This window comes from Onychostruthus taczanowskii, unplaced genomic scaffold (genome assembly GCF_017590055.1).
Source record: "Onychostruthus taczanowskii isolate IOZ18803 unplaced genomic scaffold, ASM1759005v1 scaffold91, whole genome shotgun sequence".
NCBI classification, from domain to species: Eukaryota; Metazoa; Chordata; class Aves; order Passeriformes; family Passeridae; genus Onychostruthus; species Onychostruthus taczanowskii.
Window position 1 is genome coordinate 1126012 of NW_024507105.1, and position 27474 is coordinate 1153485.

The window sequence follows — 27474 nt, forward strand, 5'->3', positions numbered from 1 at the left end:
TACACAAAGAATTGTGGATTCCATATTAATCCCCTGTGTACCACATAAAAATCCACTTATTCCCTGTTTATGACCAGACACCACTAAATTTGGCTGAATCTGGTGCAGATTTCTGATCCAGGCTTTAGAAATAAAGTCGCAATCCTAAAATACTTTCTTCTCTTCCCACTCTCCTTTCTGTCTGGAGCTGTGGGGATTTGTGGGATCTTTCAGTGATTTTTTTAAAAATCTTACCTTGGCTCTCCAGTTGTGGAAGGAAAAAATACTTTGCCACCAGAGAGATTTTTGGCAAGAGTTTGTCTAATATTTGTCTGTTTCTGTCCAATCTGGTCAAAGTTAAATTGATTATCGTTGTTTTAATGCGGAGCAGAGCTAGATAAAATGAATGTAAATAAAAATGAGTGCAAACAGCCAGTTTTAAAGCCTTTCCTGAAAGCTCCCATTTGCTTCCTCTTTGACTTAACGTGTTTTTTTTTTATTTCTAAGGGAGTTGAGCCAGAGTGGGGCAATGGGCTGTGCACCTCCATCTGCTGCTGGGACACCAGTGTTTGGAGAACTACTTAATCCACACTGGAAATTGAAAGGTAAATGTTAAATATTTAACAAGCTAAACTCATAATATTGGCTAAGAAGGGTCATCCTATTTGTGGCTATAAACTAATTTGTTTACAAGGCAGAATGCATCAACTTCCACCCATGTTGGCCTTAAGCAGTTGCTAAACTCCTGCTAATGGATGTACTTTAGTCCTGATATTTCTCGGAGCCCTGTGTTAGCATTTGGCAAACATTTATTGCAAAAAAGGTGTTTACTCTGGAGATTGGTTTGGGATGTTTCCCTTTCCCTTCCTCATCACCACGAGCATAAACCCAGGGGCTTTGAATATTAACTCCTTGAGGGTTTTCATTTGTTTTTCCTGATTTTTTCTTGTCTTTTGTGGTATAAAAAGGAAATAAAATAGAGTGGAAGAAAATAAAAGTGAATAAAAGAATCATTTTCAAGCATAAACTGAAGGGGGGGGTGACAAACCTTAGAACACTGAGTGCACCCATGGAGTTACCTTGTTACACCTAACCCACACTGAAAATTTTTGTTTAAAAAGAGTGGGTTTATTTATGATAAAGGCTCTATGTAAGATTGATGGTGCAAATTGGTCCCAAAATCTCCTAAACTGGAGAGTAATGTGAGTATAAAGCAGAGCTGAGGGCTCCTGGCCTTGTTGATGGTGGCCGGGTTGTGGCGTGAGGGGACTGGCTCCCAACAGAGGGGGGAAACCCTAAAAATGGCCTCTTTTTCCCTCACTCCAGCCTGGATTTGCTCCTCAGGCTTCAATATTTGATGAAACGGGTTATTTGTGCTTATTTTTGGCCTTTTATCTGTGGTTTTGGGTCAGATTTGGGCGGGCTATGACCTTTAGGCCAAAGGATGGGCCAGGCTGTGTCCTCCGCCATGACCCCTCTCCCCCAAAGCTACCAAACTTCATGGCTAAAGAGTTGAAATGGGGGATCTGCACCCCAAAACCTACATAAAACTAACAGAGGATGTCTCACAGGTGATGGTACTCACATAAAACACTTTATCAGCCGTTTTTCACCTCAGGGAAACCCCCTCTCCACAGAGCCTGGCGCCCACAGCGAGCTGAGGGAGCAGCAGGGGATGAGGGTGTGGGGGGGTCACCGAACCTCGTGTCCCTGAGGGGGAAAGACACCCCAAACCGCCGTTTTTAAATTATAATTATTTAAATTCAGCTCTTCGAAGCCTTAGTTCAGCCTGATGTGGCTACCTATTGGGGTTAAAAGGGGTTGTGGTTCCAGGAGCAGAGGCAGGTGTGTACAGGCAGCACAGCTGTGTTTGGGAGCCTCAGCCGGGAGCAGAAATGTTGGCAAATATTAAAAACCAACACAGTAAGTTTCGATTTGGTAGCTTTCAGACGTTTTGGAGGGAGGAAATGACCACAGCCAACAACAGCGTGCCCCTTCAGCGGTGTTTCCTTCGTGTTATTGGCGACTCCGGCCCTTTTTTTAAGTGAATTTATGCGAATTTTGGCTAATAACGATTTTTCCCGCCTTTTCGCCCGCGGCCCCTTTGGGCGCGAGGGGGAGGGGGAGGGGGGCGGGGCGCGAGGCGCGAGCGGCTCGCGCGCGGCTTTTCCCGCCCGCGCTGTCCCCGCCCGTTCATTAATATTTAAATTCAGTCACGCCCCCTCACAATTACGAGCAGGGCGCATCGCCCTTGCGGCCACGCCCCTCCATGAATAATCAATGAGGGATCTGTTGTGATTTGGCGGGAGGGTCCGGCGGAGCGAGGGGACATCGGGGGTCCCAAGGGCGACCTGGTGTCCTCAGGGCGGGCCCGGGCCGGCGGGTGGGACGTGGGGTGAGGAGGCTCAGGTGTGTGGGGTGCCACAGGTGTGGGGTAGCTCAGATGAGGGGAACGGCAGGGATGGGGTGCCACAGGTGTGGGTGCTGCCAGAATGGAGTTCCACAGGTGTGGGGTTCCACAGGTGTGTGGGGTGTCACTGGGTTTTGGGGTATCACTGGGTTTTGGGGTGTCACTGGTGTGTGGGGTGTCACTGGGTTTTGGGATGCCACTGGGTTTTGGGGTGTCGCAGGTGTGATCCCACAGGAGCGTCACTCTAGGATGGGAGCACCAGGCACCTGCAGGGCTCGGGGTTTCTCTGTAGGGCCCCAGCCTGTGGACCTAAAACCCCACATCCTGCACCGTGGTTCTGCCTCAGCCCAGAGCCACCAAACCCATCTCCATCCCTCATCTTCAGCCTTCATCACCAACCTTCACTTGCAACCCTCATCTCCACCCCTCATCTCCATCCTTCATCTTCAACCTTCATCACCAACCCTCATCTCCACCCCTCATCTCCATCCTTCATCTTCATCCTTCATCTCCACCCTTCATCTCCATCCTTCATCTCCAGCCTTCATCTCCAGCCTTCATCTCCATCCCTCATCTTCATCCTTCATCTCCACCCTTCATCTCCATCCTTCATCTCCAGCCTTCATCTCCAGCCTTCATCTCCATCCCTCATCACGATCCCTCATCTGCAACCCTCATCTCCAACCTTCATCCCCACCCCTCATCCATCCTTCATCTTCAACCTTCATCTCCATCCTTCATCTCCAACTTTCATCTTCAGCCTTCATCTCCAACCTTCATCTTCAACCTTCATCTCCATCCCTCATCTCCATCCTTCATCTCCACCCTTCATCTCCAACCTTCATCCCCATCCTTCATCTCCACCCTTCATCTCCATCATCCATCTTCAACCTTCATCTCCATCATTCATCTCCACCTCTCATCTCCAACCTTCATCTCCAATTTTCATCCTTCCCAAAGCAGCTGTGGCTGCCCCTGGATCCCTGGCAGTGCCCGAGCCCAGCTTGGACGGGGTTTGGAGCACCCTGGGTTGATGGAAGAGGTGAAATGGGAGGACCTTTAAGGTCCTTTCCACCCCAAACCATTCCAGGCTTGTGGAATTGTCCCCTCTCAGTTGTTAGAAGGAATCCTGATCATCATCTCAGGAAAACCACGTTGAGGTTCCTCTGCCAGATCTCCCCATTCCTGCTCAGACATCCTTTAAAACAACTCTAAAATGTCTTTTTTTATCAATTCTGCTGTGGAAGTGACTGCAGAGCTTTCCCAGGAGTAACTGCTGGAGCTCCTGGGAGAGCTTTCCTTCCTTGCTGCTCCAAAGGCAGCTCCCATACGATGGCAGCAGAGGCCTGCAGCTGCTCTGAAGGAATTCTTACCCAGTATTTTTATTTTTTTCTGCAGTATTTTTATTTTTTCTCCAGCATTTTAATTTTTTCCCCAGTATTTTAATTTTTTTCCCAGCATTTTAATTTTTTTTCCCCAGTATTTTAATTTTTCCCCAGTATTTTTATTTTCTCCCAAGGTTTGTTTTCATTCTTGGCTTGTTTGGTTTTTTTTTAATTTTCTTTTATTTTTTTTCCCTTGTAATTTCACTAAAAGAACTCTCTTCAGAGAAGCTGAAATAGAAACAAAACAAAAATCACCCTCAGATGGCATCGTCTGAGAACAGCTCCTTAAATTAACAACATGATGACATTACCGTGACTGCAACATTTTTGCTGAAAAGTTAAATTAGATAAATGCACAAAAATAATGTGCTTTGGAGCAGAGCAGCACAGGGCAGGCAGAGCCTCAGTGAGGCTGTTCCTGGGGTTTTTTTCCCTCCTGGGAGGAAGAAATTGGACTGAACATTTCCCTGAATCTTGGATTGGACTGAATATTTCCCTGGAATTGCATCCCACCTCCATAAATCCTGTTGGGTTCATTCCACCCCCCAAAAAAAAAAAAAAAAATCCCCAGAGAATTCCAGATTGCTTATTTACAACGATAGACATTTCTAGAAATTCGATAATTTCTAGAAATCACCAGAAATTCCATTGGGGGGAACAATTTAAAAAAAAAAAAAATCAAATAAACAGAGATGTCCTGGAGTATCCTGGGACAGCTGAGAGAATTTTAATGATTTCCTGAGTTTTCACCCCATGTTTAACACCCAGAGCTGGACCTACACCAACACTGCAGTGATTGGGGTAATTAACAGCACGGGTTAATTGCGTCGCAGGGGTGACACCGTTAGCTGGTGTTTGTGTGAAGGAGTCACGGCTGGGGTTTGGTTTTCTGCTTTTTAATCCAGTCAGGGTTTGTGAGCTGGGCTGAGGGGAAAAGGCACAAAACCGAATTGTCCCAAATTCTGAGGTTTTGGGGACTCCTTTGTCTCATCCATCCCTGGGAGCAGCTCGGGGTTCTGCTGGAAATTCCCATTTTTGGTGCAGCTGCCACTGCCAGGAGGGGTGAGAGGGGTTAAATAATAAAATCTTGGAATGGTTTGGTTGGGGAGGAACTCAAATCTCATCCGGTGCCACCTCCCACCATCCCAGTGTCCAACCTGGCCTTGGACAATTCCGTTGGGGAGGAACTCAAATCTCATCCAGTGCCACCTCCCACCATCCCAGGTGGCTCCAAGCCCCAATGTCCAACCTGGCCTTGGACAATTCCAGCCCCAAAAAAATCTGTGATTTCCTGAGAATTACTGCTCTGCAGAGATCAGCCCCAAAAATCAGTGTATTCCTGAGAATTCCAGTTTTGCACATAGAGATCACCCCCCAAAAAATCAGTGTATTCCTGGGAATTCCAGATCTGCAGAGATCAGCCCCCCAAAAATATCAGTGTGTTCCTGACAATTCCAGCTCTGCACACAAACAGAGACCAACCCCCCCAAAAACCAGTTTATTCCTGAAATCCATGAGCATCCCAAGCCCATCTCCTCCTGCTGGAATTGCTGCTTTTCCTTTCTCCTGCTTTTTAAGATGCAGCATCCAGCCCCAAACAGATGGGAAGCTGTCAGCACAGCACGGGATAATCACCCACTGGAGCCACGGGAAGCTCTGCTTTATGATCTTCTCAGCTTCCCTGGAAAAGATTTTCCCTTGGAAAAAACACCCTGGAAATCCTGGTTTTGGTAGGGGTTAAATTCTTCCTGAAGTTGCTGTGGTGGTCAGGGAGGGAAAACGGCCTGGTCAGCGTTATGGAAATGCCAAAAAAGCAAAAAAAAATCTGAATTAATCTGATAATTGCTTCAAGATTTTGGTTTGGAATCATGGAAACGTTGAATCATGGAATTGTTTGGGCTGGAAAAGAGCTTTGAAACAACAAATCCAGGTCAAACCAGTGCTGAAGTCCAGCACTCACCGATGGCCCCATTCCCGCTGCTCCAAACCCTTCCCAGATCCATTCCTGGGACTCCAAACCCTTCCCAGATCCATTCCTGGGACTCCAAACCCTTCCCAGTTCCATTCCCACTGCTCCAAACCCTTCCCAACTCCATTGCCACTGCTCCAAACCCTTCCCAGCTCCATTCCCGCTGCTCCAAACCCTTCCCAGCTCCATTCCCACTGCTCCAAACCCTTCCCAGCTCCATTCCCGCTGCTCCAAATCCTTCCCATATCCATTCCTGCTGCTCCAGCCCCTCCAGGTCATGAAGGTCCCACTCCTGCTGCCCCCTGCCCAGCAATCCCAAATTCCCAGTGCCAAATCCTCTGTTTTTCATGGATCCCACCCAAACTTGTGCCTCTTTTGATGTCAGACCCTTCCAGAAGCCATCTCAGATCCTCATTTTCTCCTGGATGTTCCTTTGAGTTTTTCTCACCTCCTCCAGCTGGGAAAGGTGAAGGAGCTCAGAAATCCTCACCCCTTTTTTAAAATTATCTGGAATTCTGGATTTTCTTTCTCATTATTCTGGAATTCTGGGGTTTCTCTTTATTCTGGAAGTCCCTTCCTCAGCTGGAGAAGTTAAAAATCCTCCATCAATCAGGAGGAATCATGGAAAAAACCCTCAAGGGCAGCTCCGGGGAGGAACCTGCCTGCAGCTCCTCACGGAGCACCAAACCCACAATTATCCTTCCAAACCTGCTCCTTGCAGCCCTTAAAAAAGCAAATTTCAAAGGTCTTTTTCCTCCTTTTCCCTCGGTGATGTCATCCCTTTGCAGGGGAAAAAAAGGGTTTACATGAGTTCTGCCAGCACATGCTGGAGATTTTTGTCAGTTTTTTTTAAAAATTAGCAAAACCACCTGGCAATGTTGGATGACTGAAAATCGAGGAAGGGACCAGGAAAATTTAGCTCGGTTTTCCTGGAAAAGGGGGGAAATTGCTGCCTGGCCTGACCTACTTGTTAAACAATAGGATTTGCAGGGTAAAAAAAGGAGAAAGGGAAGAAAAATAAAGGGGGAAAGGAAGAAAAATAAATGAAAAATGTTCAGAATTGGGTTTTTCCTCAGCTTTTTTAACGGGAAAATTGTGGGGGGAGATGAAGGTGATTTCAGGATCCTCTGGTGGCAGCTAAAGGGAAACGTGCAGGTGTTTCTTGCTCCTTTAAATCTTTTTTTTTGGGGGGGAGATTGTGTTGGTAATTTTCCCACCCTGGGATTCTGCCCTCTCCTCATCCCATTCCTTCATTTTGGGAGGGGAAAAAGCAGCTCCAGGTGATTCCACCCTGCCTTAAAAACACCTTTTCCCTGCAAATATCCCCCCAAAAATAGTGAATTCCCAGGTTCTTTGCGAGAAACGAAACCATTCCCATCCCTCCCTGCTGAGTGAGGCACAATAAATCCATTTAATACCCAAATTCTCCGCTCCCACTCGCACCCAGAGCTGAATTCTGCCTGGAAAATGCAGATTCAGAGCATCTATTTGAGGTTTTATTCCTCCACCCACGGGCCCTGCTGGAGCAATCTGCTCCCTCCTTGCTGTCAGTGCTGTTAATTATGGCTCAAGATGCTGCTTTGGGCCTGGGGTTGCATTTCCAGGGTAAAAATCTGTGTTTATTTGCATGGCTGAGGTGATTTTCCCCCTATTTTGGGGGGGTGTTGTTTGGTGTGGAAATAATTTTTTGACAGCTTTAAAATTTGTTCTTTATTTTCCATTAAAATTGGTGATTTAGGAGTGTGTATATTAATGGAATATACTGAAAAAAAATGGAATATTGATATAAAAATGGAATATTTCTATCTTTAATCGCAGATCTGCTGCTTCTCCACTCAGAGAAATAGAACAAGGCACCAGGATGGGAGAATTCTTTAATCCTGATTAAATTAAATTAAATTAACTCCTACCTGTTTGTATTGTTAGCACAGCTTCTCTCAGCCTGAAGGAAAAAAAAAGGATGAAAAGGGTGAAAGGGAAAATGGGAAAAAATGGATTTATTATTTACTTTTCTAATGGGAATAAACAGATAAAAGAAAAGGAAGCCTGGATGTGAAATTATGCCCTGAGGTCTCATATTATGAATGACCTTGAAATGATTTTTTTATATTTGAAGGATTCCTCACCTGAATCCTTCCCTAAATCCGGATTTTCTCCCAAAATCCCAGCTGCAGCATAAAACCTCAGGGTTTGGTGCAATTCTTGCTCTTTAAAATGTACTTTTCTTTAAATCTGTGGCATTTCAGAAGTCTTGGATGTTTCCCAGCAGTTCCAGGGGCTGCGGGGGAAGAGAAGGACCCAAAATCTTGCTGTCCCCATGTGCAGAAAAACAGGAAAAAAACCAGGCCTAAAATGATTGGAATTAATAATTCAAAATTTAACCATTGGAAAAAAGTGAAATTCAGAGAAAAACCCACGTTAACTCATCACCATGACAAAGGAGATCAGACTTGGGGTAAAAACTGGGTGATAAATTCCCTTTTTCTTCCCACCTGGGGGAAAGAACCAATTTTTAGGGAAATTCTTGATTTGGGAATAAAACTTCCAAATCTGGGGCACGACCACGATTCAGCTCGAGCATTTTGGTGCTTTTATGCCAAAAAATGCAGCAAAAAAAACTCCCCAGGGGCTGCAAGAAAGTCGAATTTGGGGTCTGAGTGCCACCAAACATCCATACTTATCTGTAATTGTTCCATAAATTCAGCAGATGAGAAGGAAAATATTAATTAGACAGACCCTGCCTTTGGCACTAATCACCAGCAGTGACAGCTGAGCCAGCCAGGGGATAAAATACACCCAAAATTTGATTATCAGAATAAATAGCTGAAGAGCAGGAGAAAATTAAAAATAAGGGGGGTGGGGGTGAAATCAATAATCCAACAGCATTTGTGGTGGGGGAATGAAAATTTACCTCCTGCTGGATTTGGGATTTATTTTTCCCTTAGTTTAGGGCTCGATTTGTGGGATTATTTTGCAGTTGAATCCTGAATTTTGGTGGCACAGAAGTAGAAAACGCTGAGAGGTCCCAAGTCAAAGCCTCCCTTGGGGTTGGGGTATCCCAATATCCATCCAAAGCCAGGGACTCATCCCAGACAGGGGGGAATGGAAGCAAAATTAGCAAAAAACCTAAAAATAATGAGGTTAAGGGGTGATTCTGAAGTTTCCTGTGACGTCCAGGTGCTCCTCGTGGATCTGAATCCTGGATTAGTCCAGGATTTATCCCAGAGTTTTGTCCCTAAACCCCTCTCTGTTCCCACTGGCCAGCAGAGGACGAATTTTGGTGGAAATTCAGATTTATTTCCCCCCTCTCTCTGTCTCCTTCAGGGCCAAAAGTCACAATTAGCAATTTAGCAAACTAATTAATCGCCCAAAAGAGCAGCAAAGTCGTGGGGCCACACAGATCCTGGAGGTGAATCCTCTGCAGGATTTTGTCCTCGGGATTCTTTGGGATGGATTCCTCAGGAAGGATTCTCTGGGATTCCTCGGGATGGATTGCTCAGCATTCCTTGGGATTCCTCAGGATGGATTCTTTGGGATTCCTTGGGATTCCTTGGGATGGATTCCTTGAGATTCCTTGGGATGGATTCTTCAGGATGGATTCCTCAGGATTCATCGGGATGGATTCCTTGGGATGGGTTCTTTGGGATTTATCAGGATTCCTTGGGATGGATTCCTTGGAATTCCTTGGGATGGATTCCTCGGGATCCCTCAGGATGGATTCCTCAGGATGGATTCCTTGGGATTCCTTGGGATGGATTCCTCGGGATCCCTCAGGATGGATTCCTCAGGATGGATTCCTCGGGATTCCTTGGGATGGATTCCTCGGGATGGATTCCTCAGAATTCCTCAGGATGGATTCCTCGGGATTCATCAGGATGGATTCCTTGGGATGGGTTCTGTGGGATTCATCAGGATTCCTTGAGATGAATTCCTCGGGATCCCTCAGGATGGATTCCTCGGGATTCCTCGAATAAATTCCTAGGGATTCCTTGGGATGGATTCCTCGGGATTCCTCGGGAGAAGCGCTCAGCACTGCTCGGCCTCCACAAATCCCTCCTTTTCCTGGCTGGCCGCCTCCACCTCGGCGTACGAGGCGTGGTTGCCGTGGTTGCGGAATTTCATGGCGGGCCAGCGGTGCGGCCTCCGCTGGGGACACAAACAGAGGAGGTGAGCGGCTGGGACAGGGCCCTGTGCCCCAATTCCTGCAGGGAAAATGGGGGAAATGGGGGGAAATGGGGAAAAAATGGGGGAAAATGGGGAAAAATGGGGGAAAACATGGGGGAAAATGGGGAAAAATTTCTTTGGGATTTATCAGGATTCCTTGGGATGGATTCCTTGGAATTCCTTGGGATGGATTCCTCGGGATCCCTCAGGATGGATTCCTCAGGATGGATTCCTTGGGATTCCTTGGGATGGATTCCTCGGGATCCCTCAGGATGGATTCCTCAGGATGGATTCCTCGGGATTCCTTGGGATGGATTCCTCGGGATGGATTCCTCAGAATTCCTCAGGATGGATTCCTCGGGATTCATCAGGATGGATTCCTTGGGATGGGTTCTGTGGGATTCATCAGGATTCCTTGAGATTAATTCCTCGGGATCCCTCAGGATGGATTCCTCGGGATTCCTCGAATAAATTCCTAGGGATTCCTTGGGATGGATTCCTCGGGATTCCTCGGGAGAAGCGCTCAGCACTGCTCGGCCTCCACAAATCCCTCCTTTTCCTGGCTGGCCGCCTCCACCTCGGCGTACGAGGCGTGGTTGCCGTGGTTGCGGAATTTCATGGCGGGCCAGCGGTGCGGCCTCCGCTGGGGACACAAACAGAGGAGGTGAGCGGCTGGGACAGGGCCCTGTGCCCCAATTCCTGCAGGGAAAATGGGGGAAATGGGGGGAAATGGGGAAAAAATGGGGGAAAAAGGGGAAAAATGGGGGAAAACATGGGGGAAAATGGGGGAAAATGGGGAAAAAGGGGGGAAAACAGGGGGGAAAATGGGGAAAAATGGGGAAAAGGGGGGAAAAAGATGGGGGAAAATGGGGAAAAAGGGGGGAAAACAGGGGGGAAAATGGGGAAAAATGGGGAAAAGGGGGGAAAAAGATGGGGGAAAATGGGGAAAAAGGGGGGAAAACAGGGGGGAAAATGGGGAAAAATGGGGAAAAGGGGGGAAAAAGATGGGGGAAAATGGGGAAAAAGGGGGGAAAACAGGGGGGAAAATGGGGAAAAATGGGGAAAATGGGGGGAAAATAGGGGGAAAATGGGGGGGAAATGGGGGGGAAATGGGGAAAAGGAGTCCTGGGCACAAAGGGTGCTGTCGGTGTGAGTGGTTTGAATGATAAAAGTGAATTTAAAATGTTGTTTCATGGTTCAAAAGGGTTCTTCGGAATGCATGGGTCTCACTGGATGGGAAGGACATGGATCCAGGGATCTGGGATGGGGGGAGGAACAGGGATCCAGGATCACGGATCCAGGGATCTGAGATGGTGGGGAAGGACATAGATCCAGGATCACGGATCCAGGGATCTGAGATGGTGGAGAGGACCCAAATCCAAGGATCTGAGATGGTGGGGAATGACATAGATCCAGGATCACGGATCCAGGGATCTGAGATAGGGATGATGTGGATCCCAGGATCTGAGATGGTGGAGGATCTGAGATGGGGGAAGGACACAGATCCAGGGATCTGAGATGGGGGAAGGACACAGATCCAGGGATCTGAGATGGGGGAAGGACACAGATCCAGGATCCAGGGATCTGAGATGGTGGGGAAGGACACAGATCCAGGATCCAGGGATATGAGATGGGGGAAGGACACAGATCCAAGGATCTGAGATGGGGGAGATGTAGATCCAGGGATCTGAGATGGTGAAGAGGACCCAAACCCATGGATCTGAGGTGGTGGGAGGACACGTATCCAGGATCAGAGATTGAGGGATCTGGGCTGTCTGGGAAGGACGCAGACCCAGGAAAGCGGGAGGATGAGGAGGACGGGATGATTCCCGGGCAGGGCCGAGCTGCTCGCTCACCTCGATGAAGAAGAGGGCGGCGCTGGACGTGGGGTGGCCGCTGATGTAGATCCGATCCAGGATCCAGCATCACGGACTGAGGGATCTGGGCTGTCTGGGAAGGACGCAGACCCAGGAAAGCGGGAGGATGAGGAGGACGGGATGATTCCCGGGCAGGGCCGAGCTGCTCGCTCACCTCGATGAAGAAGAGGGCGGCGCTGGACGTGGGGTGGCCGCTGATGTAGATCCCGGCCAGGATGGCCCCGGCCAGCACCAGCATGGCCACCACGATGCCCACCACGGTGCCCGTGGGGATCGGGGCGCCCGCGCTCCGCGAGGGAAGGCTGCTCCCTGGGGGGAAAACAGCAAAGGTCAGGAGGCTTTCAGAAAGCTGTCAAATTTTCTTTTTTTTTTTTTTTAATTAAAAAATTTAAAAATATATACAGAATTTTAAATTAAAAATATACAGAAACACTTTTTTAAAATTTATTAATTAAAAAAATTACTAAAATACATTATTAAATTATTCAAGTATTTGTTCTATTTGTTGTCCAAATCACAAATTATTACAAACAAAATAGAGTTAAAAAAAAAGCCTATACTAAGTAAAAAAACCTTTAAATGCTATAACTCTTTTCACTAATAAATTTTTTTAAAAACATAAATCAATAATATATAATATAATATAATAATTAATAATAAAAAACACATAAAAAAATACTTTAACAAAACCAAACAACCAAAACATAAGAACCAAATATTCAAACAATAAAACCAGTTCAAACAATAAAATATAATAAAATAATAAAAATATAATTAAAACAATAAAATAATAAAAATAATTCAAACAATAAAAAACTCTCATCAGGATAAAGCAGAGTATTCCCAACTTTTTTCACTGGCTGGAATTGCTAATTACTAATTGCTAGTAATTGCCAATGACTAATCAAGGTGAGGACAGCAGGAATTGATCACTCTGGGGTCCCTGTGCTACCCACAGTACCGTGCACCCAAATCCAGGGAATTCTGAGTTCCCCTGGAGCAGAGGGAGGGATGAAGGCCTTCCTTACCCTCTCCTCCTGCAAACTGGTTGAGTTTGGTGTCATCTGGAAGGAGAAAACACAGCAAAACAGAAAATCAGGAGTTTTCTGTGATATCCTCCTGTTTCCCACCCGATTCCTCCCCCCAGGATGGGATTTCTGGGCAGTTTTAAATCTCTGTGGGAAAGGGAAGCACCTGGAAAAGGCCAGGGGCTGAGCGGGGTGTGGGGTGTGCGTTTCCTTCACCGAGGTGGCACCTGGAGCACAAAAATCCCCAGGAAGGGGTCCAGGGGTCGGTCACTGCTCCCCGTGGGAGCTCTGATCCATCACTGGGTGTCCCTGTTCAGCTGATGGAATCTGCATCCCAAATAAACCCACGGGATGATCAAAATCTGCTTCCGTTCCTCGGCTCGTTCTGGAAGGATCAGGATCTACCAGACACGGCTTTGTCCCTCAACAGGCGCCACACGACCGCCCTCACCAGGGTGAAATCCTGACCCAGAATTCCTGGGGCTTGGCTTCCAAACCCTGACCCACAATTCCCAGGGCTTGGCTCAGCCTCCAAATTCTGATCCAGAATTCCCAGGGGTCCGCCTTCAAACCCTGATCCAGAAGTCCTGGGGCTTGGCTTCCAAACCCTGACCCAGAATTCCCAGGGCTCAGCTTGGATTCCAAACCCTGTCCAGAATTCCCAGGGTTTGGTCTTCAAATCCTGATCCTGAATTCCCAGGGCTTGGTCCTGAGCCAGAATTCCCAGGGCTCCGCCTTCAAACCCTGATCCAGAATTCCCAGGGGTCAGCTTGGATTCCAAATCCTGTCCAGAATTCCAAGGACTTGGCTCAGCCTTCAAATCCTGATCCTGAATTCCCAGGGCTTGGTCTTCAAATCCTGATCCTGAATTCCCAGGCTTGGTCTTCATATCCTGATCCTGAATTCCCAGGATCTGGATTCCAAACTCTGATCCAGAATTCCCAGGGCTTGGCCTGGCTTCCAAATCCTGTCTAGAATTCCCAGGGTTTGGCCTCCAAATCCCAATCCAGAAATCCCAGGGCTTGGCTTCCAAACCCTGATCCAGAATTCCCAGAGCTTGTCCTCTAAATCCTGATCCAGAATTCCCAGGGGCTCAGCTTGGATTCCAAGCCCTGTCCAGAATTCCCAGGACTTGGCTTGGATTCCAAATCCTGATCCAGAATTCCCAGGGCTTGGCCATGCACCAGAGCTCCAGGAGCAGAACCAGGGGGCTGAAAGGGCTGGGGAGGACATGGATCCAGGGATTTGGGATGACTGGGAAAGATGAGGATCCAGGGATCTGGGCTGGATGGAGAAGACACAGATCCAGAGAGCTCAGCTGATGGGGAGGACACAGATCCAGGGATCTGGGATGGTGAGGAGGTGGATCCAGGGATCTTTGCTGGTGGGATAGATGAAGATCCACCAATCTGGGCTGACTGGGAAGACACAGGGATCTGGGATCTGGGCCGGTGGGAAGGATGTGGATCCACAGAACCTGACTGGCTGGAAAAGACACGGATCCAGGAAAATGGGATGGTGGGGAAGACATGGATCCAGAGATCTGGGCTGGTTGCACAGGACACAGATCAAGGATCTGAGCTGGTGGGAAGGACACAGATCCAGGGATCTGGACTGGTTGGAGAGGACACGGATCCAGGGATCTGGGCTTGTTGGAGAGGACACAGATCGAGGATCTGAGCTGGTGGGAAGGACACAGATCCAGGGATCTGGGCTGGTTGGACAGGACACAGATCCAGGATCTGGGCTGGTTGGAGAGGACACAGATCCAGGATCTGGACCGGTTGGGGAGGACACAGATCCAGGGATTTGGGCTGGTTGGACAGGACACAGATCCAGGATCTGGGCTGCTTGGAGAGGACACAGATCCAGGGATTTGGGCTGGTTGGACAGGACACAGATCCAGGATCTGGCCTGCTCGGAGAGGACACTGATGGCCAGTTCCCCTCTCTGGTGGAGCCACTCCTCTGCTGTTCTCCACTCTCCTGCCGCTGCAGCTGCCGTTTGCTCCCTTCCAAGATCACAAATTAACTCCATGCTCTGTGTCACACAGAGCCTCTTGTTCCTTTTTTCCAGGAACCAGCCATGGGCTGGAAAACAATCTCGTGGCGGAGTTCCACCCCCCTCCTTGCCTTTAATTGCTCCTTTCAAAGTCAGCCCTGCCAGGCAGGGGCTCGTTCCCGCACCCAGCTCCTTCCCGGCGCTGAAGGACAATTACGAGCGCTCCTTTCTATTTATCCTAATTAGCACTTGGCGTTAGGGACTATTAAGCAGCCAAATTGCGGCGCTACCTGCGCCAGGATCGGCGGAGCCGGCCCCGCGTTAATGGGATTATGGAGTTTCGGATCCCTGGGGTCTCCAGGGAGATCGGGGCTTTTTGTGGAGCAGCAATCCCAAGAAAAGAGCGATCACCGCGGGAATTCCAGGCTGAGAGTCCTGGCACCAGTGAAATCCCAAACCCCTCTCTCTGGGATTGACTCCTTTAGGATCCCGAGGATCCTCCCCACCAAGACTTGGTTGCACTCTGACCTTCACAAATGGGTTAAAAAAGCTGGAAAAGCCCCAAAACTCTTCCCACCGTGCCTCGCTCCCCCAGGTGTCACCTCCTGGCTGCCCTTCCTTCCCTTCCCATCATCTCCTGTCTCATCCCTGCCCCAGGATGGGGTTTGGAGCCACCTGGGATGGGGGGAGGTGTCCCTGCCCTGGGGATGGGGTGAGCTTTGAGGTCCCTTCCAACCCAAATCCTTCTGGGATTCAGGAACTTCACAGATCCAGGGACTGCAGATGGAGAAATGGGTCACCTGTCCAGGGACACAACCAGGGTCAGGGTCACCTGCCCAGGGACACCTCCAGGGCTGAGGTCACCTGTCCAGGGACATCCCCAGGGTCAGGGTCACCTGTCCAGGGACATCCCCAGGGTCAGGGTCACCTGTCCAGGGACACATCCAGGGTCAGGGTCACCTGTCCAGGGACATTCCCAGTGTCAGGGTCACCTGTCCAGGGACATCCCCAGGGTCAGGGTGACCTGTCCAGGGACATCCCCAGGGTCAGGGTCACCTGTCCAGGGGTCACCTGTTCAGGGACATCCCCAGGGTCAGGGTCACCTGTCCAGGGACACATCCAGGGTCAGGGTCACCTGTCCAGGGACACCCCCAGGGCTGAGGTCACCTGTCCAGGGACATTCCCAGGGTCAGGGTCACCTGTCCAGGGACACCCCCAGGGCTGAGGTCACCTGTCCAGGGACATCCCCAGGGTCAGGGTGACCTGTCCAGGGACATCCCCAGGGTCAGGGTGACCTGTCCAGGGACACCCCCAGGGTCACCTGTCGGGCACCCACCCTCGGTGGTGAGGCTGTCGAGGAAGAGCGAGGCCGTGGGGGAGGTGACACCGCCGGGCTGCGGTGACACGGAGCTGCCCGGGGACGCCGAGTAGTGACTGCCTTCTGCCAGATCCTCACAGGTCTTTTCATCCGACTGGTGGAGGGAAAAATTTGGGTTAAAAGGAGAATTTGGAGCTGGTTTTGCCCAGCAGGAATTCCAGGAGGGCTCTGCGGGGTCAAACACTGGAGGGGGAGAGGGGGAGAGGTCAAGAAGCAACCCAGAGTGGGGAGAAGGGGAGGAAAATTTGGGAAGGATTTCAGCAGCACAAGTGACAAATCCTGGGAGAAATCCTGGGGACAAATCCTTCGTGCACCTCGGGGTGACCCCATGTGGGTCCAGGGGCCTCCAAGGGTGTAGTGACCTCTGTTCCCCTCACTCAACCCTCTGGTTAATAGGAAATAAAGCTGAGTTTTCAGTAGGGAAGTAGAATAAAATCACTAAAAAAATCCACAAGAGGAAAAAAAAACCAAAAACATTTTAAAAACTCGGACAAAACCCCCAAACCAAATCAGAAAAAAAAAAATAAATAAAAGGAAAAAAAAAAAGAGAAAAGGCCAAAGCAGAAGCAGATGTTTGGTCAGAGCTGATCCCTGCGAGCTGTGGGATCATTTTGCTCCCAGGGACACAAACAGGGCTCGCTCCTTCCTGCCTGCAGTGAGTAAGAGTCACGCTCCAGGAGGAGGGGGAATAACGGGAAAAATGGGAAAAAAGGGAAAATGGGGATAAAAGGAATAGTGGGAATAAAGGGGGAAAATGGGAATAAAGGGATATTTAAGGGGAATAAAGAACTAGCTACAGGTGTATCTAAAGGGAAATCCCAAGGAAATAAAGGGAAATCCCAAGGGATATCCAAAGGGAAATCCAGAGGGAAATCCCATGGGATGCTCAGTCTGATCCAGAACACCCTGGGTCATGCAGAGATGAGCATTCATTTTTCTGGGGCCATGGATTTTGGGGGAGGAGGCATGGATTTCCTGTGGCTCAGCCCCATTCCCTGCCCTCAGGAAGGAGCTGGGACTGGGACTGGGATTTATGGGATTGGGATTTATTGGATTGGGACAGGGACTGGGATTCATTGGGATTGGGACTGGGATTTATTTGGACTGGGATTTATTGGGATTGGGATTTATTTGGATTTATTGGGACTGGGATTTATTGAATTGGGACTGGGATTAGGACTAGGATTTATTGGATTGGGATTGGGACTGGGATTTATTGAATTGGGACTGGGATTGGGACTAGGATTTATTGGATTGGGACTGGGATTTATTGGAATTGGGTCTGGGATTATTGGGATTGTGACTGGGACCGAGATTTATGGGGACTGGGATTTATTTAGATTGGGAATTGATTGGGACTGGGATTGATTTGGATTGGGATTTATTGGGATTGGGATTTATTGGGACTGGGATTGATTTGGATTGGGATTTATTTGGATTGGGATTTATTGGGATTGGGATTTATTTGGACTGGGATTGATTGGATTGGGATTTATTTGGACTGGGATTGATTGGATTGGGATTTATTTGGACTGGGATTGATTGGACTGGGATTGATTGGACTGGGATTGATTGGACTGGGATCCCTGGGCTCACCTGGCCGCAGCCGTAGCTCAGCCACTCCTCCCGGTACCTGTCGAAGCCACTGGAGCACCTGTGGGGAAAATCAGGATTATCCAGGGCCAGGCTGTGGGAAATGGGAAACAGGAAATGTTTAAAACTCGACAGGAGGCTCACAGAGTGTGTGTTGGTATGCAAACTTTGAGATAAGAAATGTTGATTTAGAAATGATACGGAATAGGACAGACATCGTTGAGAGAAAAATGGAATTAGAAAAAGGTTGGGCCTGGCAAATGAGACTGGATAATTCCAACAAACAGAACAATTTTGTATAATAAAATATAATAACTGTATAAATAAAATACAAAAATACGTACAATAGAAGTTGCATTTTAGTAGGACCCATGAGGGGTAATTTTAGATTATTATCTTTAAGGTTTTTACAGCATGGTGTGGCTAAAACTGATAGCCATAAAGAGAGGGGAAATCAGGGGAAAAGGACAGGGGAAAACAGGAGAAAAGGAGAGGGAAAATCAGAGAAAAAGGAGAGTGGAAAATAAGGAGAAAAGAGAGGAAAATTGGGAGAAAAGAGAGGGAAATGAGAAAATGAGAGGGAAAACAGGAGAAAATGAGAGGGGAAATCAGGAGAGAATGAGAGGGAAATGAGGAGAAAAGGAGAGGAAAATCAGGAGAAAAGAGAAGGAAAACAGGAGAGAAAGAGAGGGAAAATTCAGGAGAAAAGGAGAGGGGAAATCAAGGGAAAAGGAGAGGGGAAATGAGGAGAGAAGGAGAGAGGGGAACAGGAGAAAAGAGAGGAAAATCAGGAGAAAAGAGAAAAACAGGAGAAAGGGAGAGGGGAAATCAAGGGAATTGGAGAGGAAAATTGGGAGAAAAGCAGAGGGGAAATGAGGAGGAAAATTGGGAGAAAAGAGAGGGAAAACAGGAGAAAAGGAGAGGGGAAATGAGGAAAAAAGGAGAGAGAAAATCAGGAGAGAAGGAGAGAGGGGAAATGAGGAGAGAGGCCTGGGCTGAGTTTGTGTTTCCATTCCCTGGACTCGGTGCCAGGGCAAGGCTGTGAGACCCATGAGGTTCACTGGGCTCCTTCCAGCAACATCTGCACAGGAAAAACACTGCAGGAGCTCCAGATGACATCAGGCAAACACCAGCCCGAGAATTCCCTGCAGGAACAGGGAATGGAGCAGAGCTCTGACCTTTGGAAAGGCTCAAACTCCAAATAATTCCTGCAAAAATCAATTTACCCACCAGGGAAAGGAAAAACCACAACGAAACTTCTGAGATCTTTGCTTAAATCCAGTTCCTGTCACAAGTATGAGCTCAGCAGAGGTTAAAAAAATACAGATTTTATTATTTAGGAGAGAGCTGGGAGCACTCAGGGTTGGAATCACGAGGCTGGGATGTCAGCTCCAAGCCTGGAGCTCTTTGGGGGGAAGGATCATCTGGCTCTGCAGGACCAGCCTGGCTGGTGACAGTGATGACAGTGGCCCCCCTGCCCCAGCTCTCCATTCCCAGTGGAATTCCCAGCGGGAAGCTGAGCTGTGCCCAGGGACACAGGGCTGGCACCAGGGACAGGAGTGAGCACCAGCAATGGCAGCTGGGTGAGAAAGGGTTAAAGGAGGGTGATGAAGGGATAAAGAGGGTGGGGAGGAGCTGGGATGGAATTCCCAGAGGAGCTGTGGCTGCTGCTGGATCCCTGGAGTGTCCCACCCTGGGACAGGGGAAGGTGGCCCTGGTGGCACTGGGATGGCACTGAAGGGACTTTGATGTCTCTTCCACCCAAACCATTCCAGGATCTGATAAAATCCCATTTGCCAAACCATGGAATTGGCAACAAACAGGACAAGGAAGGGTTTGAACAGGGCTCAGCCCAAACCAAATCCCTGGAAGTGTCCCAGGAGCAGCTTGGGACAGTGGCAGATGGCCCTGGTGACCCTGGTGGCACAGGAGGGACTTTGAGGTCTCTTCCAACCCAAACCATTCCACAGTCTGATAAAACCCCATCTGGGATCGGGAACCAGCAGAACAAGGAAAGGTTTGAACAAGGCTCAGCCCAAACCAGAGCCAGGCTCAAGTTCTGCCACCAAAGCCACACCGGGGCGGGATGAGAATGTCCCCATGCCACGGAGCCACTGCCAAGTGCCACCAGCCTGGCTCGGGGGTGTCACAGGGACCCAGAGCTCCTTCGGGGTGGCTCAGGGGACGGGGAGGGGGTGGCAGGTGCCCTCAGCAGAGCGGGGTTTCCACGGCACAGGATCTGTGTTACTGGGTCCCCTCCCCTGCCACCAGCTCTCAATAAATCCTGCAGCTCAATCTCATTAAATCTCCTGCTCTGCACAGCCCTGCCCGAGCTCCACGTCCTCCATTCAACCCCAAAAAAATCAGAAAAGTCCCCCCCACACCTTTGCTGGCCCCATTCCTGACGAGCAGGGGCTGTCCCACACAGAGGAGTGTCCCCAACGCTGTCCCCTCCCTGCTGTCCTTCCCCTCCCTGCACTTCCACTGATCCCAGCCCGAGTCAGGACAAGTTTCCCCCGTTTTCCAGCTCACTGACAAAAAAATCTGAGTCCTGCCTCAGGTCCCAGCTTGTTCCAGGAATAAAAACCCCAGGAAATGCAGCTTTGGAGTGGCTTGGAATTGGAGATGAGGTCATGGCTGAACCGCGACTGTGGGGCCAAGAGCAGCACCCCAGCACCCAAAAAACAACAAAAAAAGGGGAAATAATTTTAAAAAAGGCAGGAACACTGATGGGAAGAGCACGGGGCAGCTGCCAGGGAAGGGGGCTGGGGGCAGTACCTCTGCAGGACGTGGCACCAGCTGCAGTTGAAGGTCAGCTCCGAGCCCAGGCACGTTTCACAGCTCTGGTGCTGCAGGCAGGCTGCAAAACAGAGAGGAGAGGCTCCAGCCAGGCTGTGGCAGCAGCTCTCTGGCCACAGAGACAAACACAACTTCCCCAAGCATCATTCTTGGAAAAGCTGTGAGAAAATCAGGGAAAAAAAAAAAAAACCCACAAAAAAACAACCAATTCTTATCTCCAAAACAATTCTTATCTCAACTTGCTGTGTTGTGAACGTGCAGGATGTGTTGTGGAGGTTTGTCTGCCAAAGAAACAAATCCTAATTAGCCAATGGTGATGCTGGTTTAATTAGAAGACCAATTAGGTCTCCCTGTAGCATACTAGGGTATAAAAGTTTATTAATAAATATTAACAATCAGCTTTCTGTGAATGCATGGAGTCTGTGTGATTCATTACCCAGTCCTGGCCTGCTGGGCTGGCACCAGATGCCAACACCTGCAGGGCACAGGGGAGCAGCTGTGGGCAGAGTGGCAGCAGCTCTCTGGCCACAGAGACAAACACAACTTCCCCAAGCATCATTCTTGGAAAAGCTGTGAGAAAATCAGGGGGAAAAAAAAGGAGAAACAATTCTTATCTCGGCTTGCTGTGTTGTGAACGTGCAGAATGTGTTATGGAGGTTTGTCTGCCAAAGAAACAGCTGCTCTCCAGGGACCCCAGGATGGGCTCAGCTGCTCTCCAGGGACCCCAGGATGGGCTCAGCTGCTCCCTGGGGACCCCAGGACAGGCTGAGCTGCTCTGCAGGGACCCAAGGATGGGGTCAGCTGCTCTCCAGGGACCCCAGGACAGGCTGAACTGCTCTCCAGGGACTCCAGGAGCTGCTCCCTGCTGACAGACCCCCTCCCTCCACCACTCCACAGACCCCAAACCCCAGGAGTTGGGCGGCATTGCCCCCCCAGCACCCCTGACCCTGCCTTGGCTGCCTCCTCAGGCTGGAATTGAGAAGCTGCTGGGGTTTGTGGGTGGAATTTGGGGTTCCCAAGGGGCAGGGGCACTCACTGGGCAGCGGGGTGAACTCCACAGCTGACAGGCTGCTGATCCTGCTGGTGTCCAGCTCCACGCGGTGGTACTCGTAGATCGTCCGGCGCCGCGACTCTGCAACAGAGCCTGGGCTTTAAACCGGGCTTAAACCCCCCTGGGCAGGGTTAGGCCGGGCTCTGGGGGAGATGCTGAAAGGCACAGGAGGCCCCAGGTGTGGGGTTGTGCCCTTGGGGGTGCAGGAGGAGAGCTGGGGTGGAAAATGGGTTTGTAGGAAATTCTCAAAAGCTGCCGGGAGGGCAATGGGTTGGGGTTTGTGTCAGGGGAACAATTGCCCATTAAGGGGAAAAATAAACAACAGAACTTCCCACTTTGTCTTTTCAAGTGGATCAGGGCAGGGCTGTCAGCTGGGAGCAGCATTTGTGACATTCCCAGGGATGGAATCACAGGGTCATGTCCTGCTCCAGAGCAGCAGCAACCCCATCCCTCCTGGGACACCTGGAACTGCTCCTGTCATCCACGTAACCCCTCCCTGGGACACCTGGAACTGCTCCTGTCATCCAGGTAACCCCTCCTGGGACACCTGGGACACCTGGAACTGCTCCCCCAATCCAGGTACCCCCTCCTTGTGCACCTGGAACTGCTCCCCCAATCCAGGTACCCCCACTTTGGACACCTGGAACTGCTCCCCCAATCCAGGTACCCTCTCCTTGGGCTTCTGGAACTGCTCCCCCCATCCAGGTAACCCCTCCCTGGGACAACTGGGACACCTGGAACTGCTCCCCCAATCCAGGTACCCCCTCCCTGGGCTCCTGGAACTGCTCCCCCCCACCCGGGCTAGCAGCCCACGCTTTCCAGTGGCCCCCACTCCTCATCTCCTCTCCCACCCTGAGATCCCCCAAAGCATTTTGGGGGAGGCTGCTCCAAATCCATGACCCCAGACTGGAAGTTTTGGGGTCAATCTCCTTCTTCAGAAAAGAAATTTAGACTGCAACATCACTTTGGGCTGTGAAGCAGCACTTGTGGAACTTTAATTATGCTTGGCTGTAGTTTGAGCAGCCTTTTTCTAGCAGAACTCTCACCTACAAATGACTGTGGGGTTTTTAAAATTAGTTTCTCTGTACAAACCTTGAGATAAGAAACGCTGGCTTTAAGGCATTTACAGCATGGTGTAAGCTGGTAAGCCAAAAAACGCTTAAAGTGTTTTGTAATTAGGAAATAATTGGCTTCTAATTGCGATGGCTTGAATTATAACACCTGTATTGTCCCAGCCTTCACACGAGAGTGAAAACAGAATAAAAGTTTTTTTAAACACCTCTCAGTTGTCCAATCTCTGGGTCAGAAAAAAACTTCATCCAAGAGGCTGGGAGGTGCCAGGGCACAGGAAGGGCTCGGAGCTGGCCCAGCTCAGCCTGGCCTGGCCCAGCTCGGCCCAGCCCAGCTCAGCTCAGCTCAGCCCAGCCCAGCTCGGCCCAACCCCCTCTCCAGCCAGAGGCTCCAGCCCCGAGCTGCTCCCAAACAGCTCCAAACAAACATCACCCGGCTCTGACTCACGGCCTGGAGCCTCCCCCTGATGCCTCAGGTTTTAGTTTTTCTATTTTCACATTCTGTGCTGCTTTAGTGTGTGGGTCTGGGTTCACATCAGGGGATGGTGAGCTCTCTGCACAGAGCAGGGAGACAAAACAATTCCTGCCCTAGCTGGGGACCAAGGACAAATGATCCAAATCTCAGCCCAAGAGCACGAACAAGAGAGAAAAACAAGAAGGATGGGACTTCATCAGCTAAAGCTGCAACTGGACAATGAACTCCAATATGCAAATGGAGCAGAACTGGTAACAGTGAGAGACCCCGTGACCTCGTCCATTTTTGTGACCATTTTGGTTCACCTTGGGTTCATTTTGTGACCGTTTTGGTTCATCTTGTGTTCGTTTTGTGACCATTTTGGTTCACCTTGGGTTCATTTTGTGACCAATTGAGCAGAACTGGTAACAGTGAGAGACCCCGTGACCTCGTCCATTTTTGTGACCATTTTGGTTCACCTTGGGTTCATTTTGTGACCGTTTTGGTTCATCTTGTGTTCGTTTTGTGACCATTTTGGTTCACCTTGGGTGCAGCCCTGGCTGGGCTCTTGTGCTGCCCAAGGTGGATCCACTGAGGAGATCTTTTCAATAAATCCCTGCTTTATTCTGTAACTCTGCCTCAGTTCCAGCTCAGCCTTCTCAAGGCACACCCACAGCTCGCAGGGCTCCTGCAGCCACTTCCCCCCAAAAATCTCCTCCTGCCCCCCCATCTCGGGCCGTGCCCCCCTCCCCGGGGCCAGCGGGGTCTGTCCCTCGCTCGGGATGGTGACACAGCCCGGATGCTCCTCTGGCACCGCGTTTGTCACCGCGGCAGATCCGAGCCTGGCTCCCGCACGGGAACGCGGGGCCGAGCAGGACGAGCATCCCCCGCTGCTCTCCATCCCTCCCAGCCCTGCTTCTCCCCCCCAGCCGGCTCCCCCCGGCCCATTCCTGCCTCTCCTCTGCCCGCACAGCCCGGACAGGGCTCGGGAGCTCCGCGGGGAGCGAGGGAGCGGCTCAAGGAGGGGAGGGAGCGCCCAGCCCGGCCTGGCTCTGACACAAACCCGGCAATAAACCGGGGCCAGATGGCTCCGAAATAACGGGGAGGAGCAGGGCTGGGCTCTGCCTGACTGGAGAGGCTGGGAGGGACTTTTTTGGGGAGGCCTGCAGGTCAGGGCACACGGGGAATAAGCATTCCCACATCCCAGGGATGAGAGCATCCCCACATCTGCTGACACAGGGGCAGAGCCCTGACACGCCCCGGGGCAGCTGCAGAGCCCCAAAACCTCTCATTTCTATGGGAATGGGGCAGCCTGCACACCCTGAGCCTCTCGTCCATCTGCATTCCATCCTTTGGAGTGCGAGGATTGGATCTCCCTCCTCTTCCTCACCAGCTGGGAATCAGGGAAAAGCTCATGGAGGTTGTGGACTGGGCAAAGTTCCAGCCAGAGCATGAGGCTATGGGGAGATGCATCCCAAAAAGGGATCCCAAAAAGAGATCCTAAAAAGGGACCCCAAAAAGAGGTGCACAGGGAAGGTGAGGGGCAGGCAAACCCCACACCCCTCCTCACACTCAGTGGGAACCCAAGCAGGGCATCTTCACATTCCAAAATCCCCCAAGATGAGGATCCCACCTCTCTCCCTGTGGGATCAGCTGCCCCAGGGACTCACCAGGCACGTCAGGAGAAGGGTTGAGGACCATGAAGGCGTCGGAGAGCCCGGCCTTCACGGGGTGCTGGCTGGCGCTGATCTGCAGGACCGGCACCGGGATCTGCCCGGGGACAGAGGGTGGGACAGAGGATGGGACAGATCCCAGCCCCAGGAATGTCCAACCCCTCTCCCAGCCCCACGGGGACCCCCCAGGCACCCTCGTGCCCCATCATCTCACCTCCTTGTAGCCGAAGACGATCCTCCCGCTGCTGTGCAGGGCGGCCTGGAAGGTGAAGCTGCCCATGTCCTCCTTGCCCTGGAGATAAACCTTGTCCCACTGCACCACAAACACCGTCCCTGGGGGTGACCAGAGCTGCTCAGTCCTTCCCTCTCCCCCTGCTCCAGCAAACCTCCATCTCACCCCCCAACCTCCAGCATCCACTGGGAGCAGAGCAAAATTTTGGATGCGTTCCTGCCCCAGAGGTGACAGAGCTGAGCCCTCCTGGCTGAGGGAGGAGCAGGGGGAGCTGCACTCACCGTTGTCCAGGTACTGCACGGTGGAGTTTTGGGAATAGCTGGGGTTGAAGTTGGCCATGAGGGGGGCGATGTACTGGGTGGCCGTGAGCATGCGGTGGATGACGTCCCCCGTGAAGATGAAACCTGAGCGGGCAGAGGATGAAGCAGAACATGCTCATCCTCATCCTCCTGGTCTCCCACCGCCCTGCCCTGCCTCACCCATTGCCTTTTTTAGCCCTCTGGATTTCCTCTCTGACCCCTTTGTGTCCCCCCCGGTCTCTGCAGGAGCAGAGGGAGCAGCAGCTGCTGACTCCCCCAGGAGATTTGGGGTGCAGGGAGGGGGCTGGAAGGGCTGGACCCCGTTCTCTGAGTTCCCTGGGGCTCAGGGATGTGGGGTGAGGGTAGAGCCAGCGCCAGAGCCGTGTCCAGGCCCCACTGTGGGCATCACACCCCATCCTGTCCATCCCATCCCATCCCTTCTTGTCCAGTCCTCGTCCAATCAATGGAATCCATGATTTCCATCCCATGGATCCCATCCCATCCATCCCATGGACCCTGTCCATCCCATGGACTCCATTCCATCCCATGGATCCCGTCCCATCCCATCCCATGGAACTCATGGATCCCGTCCCATCCCATCCCATGGAACCCATGGATCCCATCCCATACCATCCCATGGATCCCTTGGATCCCATCCCATTCTGTGGATCCCATGCCATGGATCCCATCCCATGGATCCCACCCCATGGATCCTGTCCCATCCCACGGATCCTGTCCCATGCCACGGATCCCATGCCATGGATCCTGTCCCATCCCATGGATCCTGTTCCATCCCATGGATCCCATGCCATGGATCCTGTCCCATCCCATGGATCCCATGCCATGGATCCTGTCCCATCCCATGGATCCCATCCCGTGGATCCCACCCCATGGATCCTGTCCCATGCCATGGATCCCATGCCATGGATCCTGTCCCATCCCATGGATCCCATGCCACAGATCCCGCGGATCCCAGCCGTGTCCCGGTCCCCGCTCACCGCCGGTGGCGATGGTGACCTGCCGCAGGAGGTGGCCGTAGAAGGGGAAGTCAAAGGACAGGACAATATTCTGTGGGGTGGAGAGGAGGGAGAGCACGCTCAGCCCTGGGGAACACTGGGACTGGGGAGAGGGGTGGGAGAGAGGGATGGGAGAGGGAGGGATGAGGAGAGAGGGATGGGAGAGCAGTGGGGAGAGAGGGGAATGTGAGGGAGGGATGGGAGAGCAATGGAGAGAGGAATGGGAGAGAGGGATGGGAGAGAGGGATGGGAGCAGAGTGGGAGAGAGGAGGATGGGAGAGAGATGGGGAAGAGGGATGGGAGAGGAAATGGGGAGAGAGGGATGGGACAGAGGGATGCAGAGAGGGATGAGGAGAGGGATGAGGAGAGAGGGACCCTGCAGGTTCCTTCCTCCCTGGAACCACCAGGAGCCCACAAACACTTCCCACACCTTGAAACTTCCCAAGCCTGTCACAGGGCCCCCGCTGCCCCTGGGCCACCCCGCCGGGCGTGGGGACACGGGGACAGGCGTGGGGACACGGGGACAGGCTTGGGGACACAGGGACAGGCGTGGGGACACGGGGACAGGCGAGGGGCTCACCGAGGCCTGCCGGTGCGTGTTGGAGAGGATCCTGTGCACCTTCACGTGGCTCCTGTTGGCCGCTGCCATGTCCACCCAGAGCCCCCGGCGCCGCGCGTCCCCCGGGCCGTAGACCCGCGACACGTAGTAGCTGTGGTTGTCCTCCTGCGGGGACACGGGGACACGGTGGCAGGGGGTGGCCCGGGGGGTGGGAGACAGGGCCCCCGCTGCCCCTGGGCCACCCCGCCGGGCGTGGGGACACGGGGACAGGCGTGGGGACACGGGGACAGGCTTGGGGACACAGGGACAGGCGTGGGGACACGGGGACAGGCGAGGGGCTCACCGAGGCCTGCCGGTGCGTGTTGGAGAGGATCCTGTGCACCTTCACGTGGCTCCTGTTGGCCGCTGCCATGTCCACCCAGAGCCCCCGGCGCCGCGCGTCCCCCGGGCCGTAGACCCGCGACACGTAGTAGCTGTGGTTGTCCTCCTGCGGGGACACGGGGACACGGTGGCAGGGGGTGGCCCGCGGGGTGGGAG

The 27474-nt window shown here is 51.5% G+C and overlaps 1 protein-coding gene across 1 annotated transcript in view; it reads right to left on the minus strand.

The window, feature by feature from the left end:
- Positions 1–10058: 10058 nt before the first annotated feature.
- PLXDC1 (plexin domain containing 1) overlaps positions 10059–27474 on the minus strand; it is a 21394-nt gene continuing 3978 nt past the window's right edge. The window contains exons 3-14 of the mRNA XM_041426484.1: positions 27281–27424; positions 26361–26430; positions 25345–25467; positions 25046–25164; positions 24829–24928; positions 21620–21715; positions 20563–20644; positions 17788–17845; positions 16150–16285; positions 12813–12848; positions 11939–12093; positions 10059–10550 (exon numbers count right to left, since the gene is read on the minus strand). Coding sequence (XP_041282418.1) covers positions 10431–10550; positions 11939–12093; positions 12813–12848; positions 16150–16285; positions 17788–17845; positions 20563–20644; positions 21620–21715; positions 24829–24928; positions 25046–25164; positions 25345–25467; positions 26361–26430; positions 27281–27424 — 1239 coding nt within the window. The 3' untranslated portion in view covers positions 10059–10430. The remainder of the gene's footprint in view (positions 10551–11938; positions 12094–12812; positions 12849–16149; positions 16286–17787; positions 17846–20562; positions 20645–21619; positions 21716–24828; positions 24929–25045; positions 25165–25344; positions 25468–26360; positions 26431–27280; positions 27425–27474) is intronic.